The sequence below is a fragment of the Mycetomoellerius zeteki genome, unplaced genomic scaffold, assembly GCF_001594055.1.
Source record: "Mycetomoellerius zeteki isolate Tzet28-1 unplaced genomic scaffold, Tzet1.0 scaffold206, whole genome shotgun sequence".
Classification (NCBI taxonomy): Eukaryota; Metazoa; Arthropoda; class Insecta; order Hymenoptera; family Formicidae; genus Mycetomoellerius; species Mycetomoellerius zeteki.
In genome coordinates, this window is record NW_017257021.1 from 48,215 (window position 1) to 57,475 (window position 9,261).

The 9,261-nt window shown below is 31.3% G+C and overlaps 1 protein-coding gene across 2 annotated transcripts in view; it reads left to right on the top strand.

Moving 5' to 3' along the window:
• LOC108722526 (Pre-mRNA-splicing factor SYF1 fand) overlaps positions 1-9,261 on the top strand; it is a 27,325-nt gene that overhangs the window by 11,671 nt on the left and 6,393 nt on the right. The window contains exons 8-15 of one of the 2 annotated variants that reach the window (XM_018447687.1): positions 540-691; positions 779-1,100; positions 1,262-1,561; positions 5,579-5,720; positions 6,105-6,256; positions 6,340-6,560; positions 7,119-7,281; positions 8,133-8,246. In XM_018447687.1, coding sequence (XP_018303189.1) covers positions 540-691; positions 779-1,100; positions 1,262-1,561; positions 5,579-5,720; positions 6,105-6,256; positions 6,340-6,560; positions 7,119-7,281; positions 8,133-8,246 — 1,566 coding nt within the window. The remainder of the gene's footprint in view (positions 1-539; positions 692-778; positions 1,101-1,261; positions 1,562-5,578; positions 5,721-6,104; positions 6,257-6,339; positions 6,561-7,118; positions 7,282-8,132; positions 8,247-9,261) is intronic. The other variant, XM_018447686.1, reaches the window with a different exon arrangement.

The window sequence follows — 9,261 nt, forward strand, 5'->3', positions numbered from 1 at the left end:
TATATATATATATATATGTGTAGGTATATATATATATATACCTACATATATTATATATGCAGGGTGTTCCATTTTAAATAATGCATTAAGATTTCTCGAAAACTACGTAGATACGAAAAAATGTTTCAAACAAAAGTTATGATTCGGAGGGCGACTTAAGAAGATACCATTGATTTAACCTTAGGTCGCTAAGGTCGCTAAGGCTCCTTATTCATATTTACAACTTTTGTTTGAAACTTTTTTTTATATATTCAGTAACTTAAAAGATATTCACGAAAATATTGATTTTTTTTGCTTTATCATAAAGTTTAGAGGCCCGGGAGCACATTTTCCTCTTATCCGATCAGACTGCAGTTTTACACAGATTTTTTTTTCTTAAATTGAACCCGTTTTGGGGGCTGCCACAAAAAATTCAAAAAAAGTTTTCATCAAGAGTAAATAAGAGCCACCCTCATATGTACATACATATTTAATATGTAATATATATTTATGACTGATGAGATGCTGATATTATGTAATATTATAATTATAATTTTAAGCAGAATGAGGAGGATTTACCATACGAAGAAGAAATTTTACGAAATCCATTTTCAGTGAAACATTGGCAACGGTATATTGATCATCTTAAAAGTACAAACAGTAAGAATTTAAATGTGGTATATGAACGAGCATTAAAAGAACTTCCGGGCAGGTAGTAAAATAATTTTTTAATATATTTTTACACAACCACTTATATACATTATATCAGATATAAAATATTATGTATTTATTAATGCAGTTACAAGCTATGGTATAATTATCTTCGACAACGTGTGAGTCAACTAAAAGGTCGATGTATAATAGATCCATTATACGAAGATGTTAATAATGCATTTGAACGAGCTTTAGTATTTATGCATAAAATGCCACGTATATGGATGGATTATTGTACCCTAATGACTGAAGAATGTTATATAACACGAACGCGTCAAGTGTTTGATCGATCTCTTAGAGCGCTTCCTATTACGCAGCATCATCGTATATGGCCATTATATATTCATTTCTTAAAGAAACATAATGTATATGAGACTGCTGTTAGAGTCTTTAGAAGATACTTAAAGGTATATAATAATAACATACGTATAATATTTGTACATACTATTTTTTATATTTTTCATTATATTCTTGATTGATATAAAAATAGATCTTGGTCTAAGGTAAGAGAATTTGTTTCTGGCTTATGCATATTTTATTTTTTACCATACATATTTCATGTACATAGCTAGCACCAGAAGATACAGAAGAATATATTGAATATTTAATATCTATTGAAAGACTCGATGAGGCTGCTGTGAAACTTGTACAGATCGTCAACCAAGACGATTTTGTATCAAAGCACGGAAAGTCTAATCATCAGCTATGGAATGAATTATGCGATTTAATATCAAAAAATCCTTCCAAGATAAAATCTTTGAATGTAGATGCTATTATTAGAGGTGGGTTAAGACGTTATACAGATCAATTGGGACCTTTATGGAATTCATTAGCAGATTATTACGTACGAAGTGGTCTCTTTGAAAGGGTATGTATGTGTGTGTGTGTGTGCGTGCGTGTGTGTAATGTAAAAATAATTTCAAAATTTTTCAATGGAAATTCCTATGATTGCATGTTTTTGTAGCTGATCTCGAGAGCTTTTCAAAGTACTATAATAAAATTATTCTTCATTAAGTACTTTCCAAGTTATAATGTTTGAAAGTTACCATTAGCCAACCATTAGTAATGATCAAATGTCCGATTAAGAGGATGCTGAAGTGATCAAATTATCGACGTTACAGTCGTATAAAAATCTTCGAATTTACTGAACGGAATCAAAAATTCTTTTACAGAATTAAAGTAGATGCAAAATTTTAGAAGGTAGTGCAGTAAACTTTATACTAAAATTGAAAAAAGTTAAGTAAGTTTTTATCTTTTTTTTTTATTTTATTATTAAGTCCACACACTGTATCACATCTCTTAATTTTGCGTCTACTTTAATTTTGTAAAAGGATTTTTGATTTCGTTCAGTCAATTCGGAGATTTTTATACAACTGTAATGTCGATAATTTTGTTACTCCAGTATCCCTTAAATCGCTGCGTTCAGCAAAACGTTTATTTTGCAACTGTTAAAAGTTTTCTTTGCGCTGATTGGATTATACTTTTATATCTAGATGAATGGTCTTATCTCAGAAGATAATCATAAAATGGTTACAAAACTTCTGCAGAACGCAGGCATTGTTGTTGCGTCATGACCTTAACGCATAATGTCAACGCTGAAATGATTTTTACGTTACCTTAACAATGTTATCCAAGGTCATACCATGGTGGAATTAGACAGGTGATTCATTTCGGCGGATGCGTAGTGGGTTGAAAGTAGTGGAGATTTGTCAGCCAATCAAGTTTTGAGCTCATTTGCAGAAATTCACATGACTCGTTTCCTGCAAATGAGCTAAATTTTTGATTGGTCGAGATTACGTGATGGGACCTCCGCCATTATACGCAATAAGTCACTTTTCTAATTCTATCATAGGTCACCTCAATATTGTTATCTATGCGCTATTTAAGGGGATCCTAAAGCAAAGCCCAAATTCCGACAAAGTCACTAGGGCTGCGGTCCACTTGACGCTACAAACGCTTCGAAGCGTTTGAGCGATCAATCAGAATTTTTACGAATTGACTAATCAAAGAATGCTTCGAAGCGTTTGTAGCGTCAAGTGGACCGCAGCCTATATGTCGCTATTTTTTCAGCGCATCGATATTTACTATCGAGTATATACTATTCTTTATATACTACCACACCAATATCTCACGCAACCTATGATACATTCAGTCGCACATTTGTATCAATTTTTGTATAACAAATTCGTCGCGATAAAGTGTCTAAGTCTAATTCTAAGAACTCGACGTTATTTGTTCGTGCAAACTATGTGTTTGTGGATTACTATTTCGTAAGTACAGGTTGCAAAACTTTCATACCAAGCAAATGTTGTTACGACTTGACAGCTTGAGACGCCATGTTACACTAAGTAATGGTAAAAAATATATCAAAAAATATATATAAAACATTTCGAAAGTTTTGGTCGTTCTCGGTATAAATTTCACCTCACAAATACGTATTAATGCGTATACTTTAATCCTGGAAAAGGATTTTCGAGAGAATCTATGAAAGAGAAAAAAAATATTTTCCAGGATTATAAAGTATACGCATTAATATTCCCTTAAGGAATTCTAAAGCCGTCTATATTACAGACGAAATCAAACAGATAATTTTTGTATAACAATTACTTTTATCCTCTTTTTACAGATTCAAAAATCCTTTTCCAGAATTAAAGTATATGCATTAATACGTGTCTGTGAAGTGGAGTTTATGTCGAGAACGACAAAAAATTTCGAAATAGAGATCTTATCTTCTTTATCATTTCTTAGTCCAATATGATGTTCTAAAGTCGTCAAATTGTGACAAAATTTGTTTCATTTGAAAGCTGTGCAATCTGTACTTACAAAATAGTAATCCACAGATTAGTATCCGGTAAAAAATTTTTCATACATGAATATATACAAATATGTATGAGTACACTAAAAAGTAATTTTACAAAAAAAAGAATAAGGATGCATGAATATGTATGGACATATTTCATATACATAATTACATATTTTTATGAATATTTATGTATGTTTATGTATGTTCATACATATTTATATGGGGTATTCCACGTGAAAGTGAATCCAGTTTCAAAAATATTCTGAATTTTGACGAAACTTACTGAAATTGATGGATTTGAGGATACAATCTATTGTGCAAAGTCTTAGACTTTTAGTCCAGCAAATTGAGTAGCTGCAAAAGGTATAAGTTTTACAATTTGTCGTTACTCGTATATCTTTCTCGATTTTTTTTGAATGGAAAGTGGAATTAATAATAAAATGAAGTGGAATTATTAATAAAATGAAGTTAGTGCCATTTACTACAGAAAAAAGACTGGTACAAATGCTACGAAGCATTTTGTGGTCAGTTAGTAAAATTCTTTTTTCCGATTAGTCAATTAAAAGCTTCGAAGCATTTGTAGCGCCAAGTGGACCGCACCCAAAGTCTGCTTCTTTATGTGGTGATGCCCTATTTTGAGTAACTCTTTATTATCATTCCTGTTCAAACGTTTGAAGTCTTTAAAATCACACCGTAGTCAGAGATCAATACCGATTTTTGTTCTTAATAGCTCTAATTATAGTACTACATGTCGATTTTAATCGTACAAAACTGCATACTGGAAGGTCCAATCTTTGAGATATAATTTTAGAAAGGCAGTTATACAGAACGAAACATACATATGTTTTTGATTTATAGTATTGATCCGTACTACATGCGTAATACACTATGGAGTCTAGCGTTTGCACTATCTTTGTTTTTTCTTTTGCTTTTAAAACGTTTTGTATTTAATAAACAATTAACGATTTGAGAACATAAAATGTGATAAAACATAAAAATGAAGAGCGAATGTGAGAATATATTCTAATGCAGAAGGAAGTTTTTTGTTTCCTAAAAAATAAATTTATGATATGAAGAATAGAAAATAAAATATACCAAATAAACGTTGTTATAATTATATTTTTCGTCTATTTTTATATCGTTTACCTCGTTTGACTCGCATTCGCTTTTCGTTTTTATGTTTTATTAATGTTCTTAAGTGATGATTATGATTATAAGCGCGTAAAGCGCGTGAGCGTCCAAGCCGAACACAGCCTATATCTGAAAAACGGCTTGGGCTTCCCAGAATATGATTTCGTAAGATTAAAGTCGACATATAGTACTATATTTAGAGCTATGAAGAACAAAGTTGGTACTGGCCCCTGATTATGATGTGAGTTTAAAAATTCCAAACGTTTGAACGGGAATGATAATGAAGAGTTACTCAAAATAGGGCATCACCAAATGGAAAAGCAGACTTTTTTCTGTGTAGGAAACAGCACTAACTTAATTTTATTAATTCCACTTTCCATCCGAAAAAATGGGAAAATGTATATGAACAACAACAAATCGTCAAATTTATTCCTTTTGCAGCTATTCAATTAGCTGGACTAAAAGTCTAAGATTTTGCACAACAGATTGTATCCTCAAATCCATCAATCTCAGTAAGTTTCGTCAAAATTTGGAACGTTTTTGAAAATGGGTATTTCACTACTTCACTATGGAATGTTCCATATATGATGTACATTTATGCATGAAAAATTTGTTATTGGATAATTTGCGCGAAAAAACAACGTGGCATTCTTAGAATTGGACTTAGACGTCTAATTAAAACGTTACCGTTATATGAAAATTTATGTGTATGCATTGGATATTGACGTAGTAGTATGTAATGATGTGTCAATGACATGTAAATCATCTGTGTGTAAGTCCTACTTACACTACGATTAATCGTCTATAGGATCCCCCTAAGACCTTGTAACTTTTGTTTATATCTTTGGGAATATTTTTTAAGAAAATGCACATTTTTCGAAAAATTAGCTGATATAGTTGTTCTGTTATGTCCTATTATATGTAAATGTATATATAAATGATCTTATTTAGGCAAGGGATATTTATGAAGAAGCTATACAAACAGTTACCACTGTCAGAGATTTTACACAAGTTTTCGATGCTTATGCACAATTTGAAGAACTTAGTCTTAAGAAACTCATAGAAGAAGCAGCAAGCAGTCCTACTGAAGAAGGTAATATGTATTAACTTAAACTAACAAATATTATTATCCCGGCCGAGGCACCACCTGTCTCGGTAGTCTAAAGGCTTAGGACGCTCGCACGGAATGCAAGAGATCCGGGTTCGACTCCCGGCCGAGGCATTATTTTTCGCAATAAGTTTATTACAATTTTTAAGTTGGGAAATTTTGGGGGGATTATTAATATTTCAGATTTGATTGCGTTGAAAGTCCGACAACCATATCGGCACGCAATTATAATTTCTGAAATTAATTCATTTAAAATGAATTTAGAATAGTTCAACATCTTAACGTTCACACTGTTAGTGGCGCTTCTTAGTTTAAAGTAAAATTATTATGTTATTGTTTTAATTATTCTAATTAGATCTCTTGCATTAGATGACATAAAGTTAGAATTGAGATTGGCGCGATTAGAACATCTCATGGAAAGGAGACTATTGTTACTCAATTCTGTGTTGTTACGACAAAATCCACACAATGTAGCAGAATGGCATAAAAGAGTAAAACTTTACGAAGGGCAACCACATGAGGTAAAAGGATATAGAAATTTCATGAATGAATGAATATCTGTTGTAAAATGAATTCTATTGCTAATCAATTTGTTTTTCTGTAGATAATTAATACATATACAGAAGCAGTTCAGACAGTGCAACCACAGTTAGCAGTTGGTAAACTGTACACATTGTGGGTTGCGTTTGGCAAATTTTATGAGGAAAATGGACAAATAGAAGATGCTAGAGTAGTATTTGAAAAAGCAACTCATGTACCATATACTAAAGTAGACGATCTTGCTTCAGTATGGTGTGAATGGGCGGAAATGGAAATTAGACATGGGTAAGATTGCTTTATTCTTCTGTATTTCTTATCATCACATTTGTTTTTTTATATGTAATACAAATAATCAAATGCTCTGAAAAGTTATTTTTTAATATATTTATGTAATATTTAATATATTTATATAAGAAATATATTTTAGTTTAAATATTTTATTTAAACTCAAGTTTAAATTTTTCTTATCGGATTTAAAAAAAGAATGTCCTCGATGTGCGTGTATGTACAAGATATCTTATAAAAACCATCTGTAAATGAACGTGCATTCATGCGATTTAGTAATAAAAATAGCTCAATGTAGGTTACGTATTATTTGTTGTTTTTTTGTTTGCGCTTCTCTTTTCAATATCTCGTTGCATATATCGTCGGGTGACACTAGGCTCTCTTCTCACCGAATAACATAGATACATACTAATTCGCGGATCTTTTAATTTATTTTTCATAATTGAAAATTTTGCAAAACGGTAAAGGATTTTTCTGTTTTTAGTTTAATCAGCTTTACCTACAAAATGTTGCATAGCAATTATTCTGACATCCTATATATGTATTGTTGTTGTACAGGAACTGCAAAGAAGCTTTAAAACTCATGCATCGCGCCACTACAATGCCAGCTAGAAAAGTAGCATATCATGATGAAACGGAAACAGTACAAATGAGATTATACAAATCTTTAAAAGTATGGTCTATGTATGCAGATTTGGAAGAAAGTTTCGGTACATTTAAGGTATGTTATTCATTTACATTATTTAATTTATATATCACTTTTTTGTTTACATTCAGTCCTAAAAGTTGTATGTACACTAAAAATTTAGAAAAAATTCATCAAATTTTAAATGATCATATCGTGGTATATAATAAAGGTAAAAATATATTCAAAAATGTAAAATAAAGCTTCAAATATCAACTTTAAGAATATTTGAATGGCAATTATGTTCGGTTATTTTTTTCAAAATGGTAGATGAGAAAGTGAGAAGATGCAAAATTGATAATTAAAGGTCCGAATTTGCAATAATGCGTGGCGTGAATCAAGTGTCGCAGCCCAATGGAACAAAATGCACATAAAAGTAGAGTGTTTAAAATGCTGCTTTAAAGAACTTAATGTGATCGTTTTTTGCTAAATTATTCCAAATTTAAGATACCGCTGGTTATTAGTTTAAATTATGATTGTGTAATTCTTTCCAATATGAGCTACATGGAGTTTGTCTGATCTGAATTGAATCTCATTGAATGTGTGCGTGCGTGTGTGCGTATGCGTGCGCGCGTGTATGTGCACACAAGAAGGGTTTAAAATCTTAGGATGCGTTCCGTTTTCACGCTCACACGCTGTGAGCATCAGTTCATCTTTGTTTATCAACTGTTATACAAGGACAAATAATGTTTATAAGCACTGTTGTAAACGCAAAACGGAATGCACTTTTAAAATATCGTGAAGCTGACGAATCACGGGATTCTTAGGGTAAAGTCATGGTGGAAGGATATAAGGGACGCTTTCCACTTAACGTTTTAATGTATCTCTTTTCTAGGGACTAAATGTGTATTATAAAATAAATATTTTTAATTTTGTGATTGTTATAGACTTGTAAAGCAGTATATGACAAAATAATCGATTTGAAAATCGCAACTCCTCAAATTATCATCAATTATGGATTGTTTTTGGAAGAAAATAATTACTTCGAGGAAGCATTTAGGGTATGTTAATTGACTTTGTACAAATGAATGTTGCAAATTTTCAATGTTCATTTTAAAATTAAATTCGGGATCTGTGCAAATTAATTATATTTAACAACTGAAGGTAGAAATGTATATAGCATTAAACACTGAAATACAGTATTCCTACTCATCAGAAGGATACGTATCGATTATGTAAATATCAATAAGTTCTTCATTTTCCATTTTTGAGCAAAAGCAGTAAAAAATAATTTTTTAAATGTGACAAGACAATTCCCTAGAGGGTTAATTATGTATACATGGTAATTTAATATCATGTTGCAATGTATATACAGGGTGTCCCATTTTCAATAATGCATTAAAATTTCTCGAAAACTATAGTAGATACGAAAAAATGTTTCAAACAAAAGTTGTATGATTCGGAGGGGGACATAAGAAGGTACTATTGATTTGACCTTGGGTGGCGTCGCCAAGGCCAGGTCAAGGTCACGTCGATTTTTTAAAATGGAATCCTCTATTTTTCATTATATTATCTTGTAGATTAAGAAGCGCCATAACGGTCAGAACGTTAAGATGTTGAACTATTGTAAATTCATTTTAAATGAATTAATTTCTGAAATTAATTCATTTAAAATGAATTTACAATAGTTCAACATCTTAACGTTCTGACCGTTATGGACGGCATTAGCATTACGCAAGTTGTCGATCGACGGCTAAAATCTCTTGAATGTTGTTCAGGATCATGTCTTGGATAACATTTGTCAAGATTAAGGGGATCCTAAAGCCGTCTATTACCGATTAAATCGTAATTTTTGTATAACAAATACTTTTTTCCTCTTTTACAGATTCGAAAATCCTTTTCTAGGATTAAAGTATACGCATTAATATGTATTAGTGAGATGAAAGTCATGCCGAAAACGACAAAAAATTTCGAAATTAAAAAATCTTAAGAAAAATTTTTTATCGTTCTCGGCATAAACTCCACCTCACAAACACGTATTAATGTGTATACTTTAATCCTGGAAAAGGATTTTCG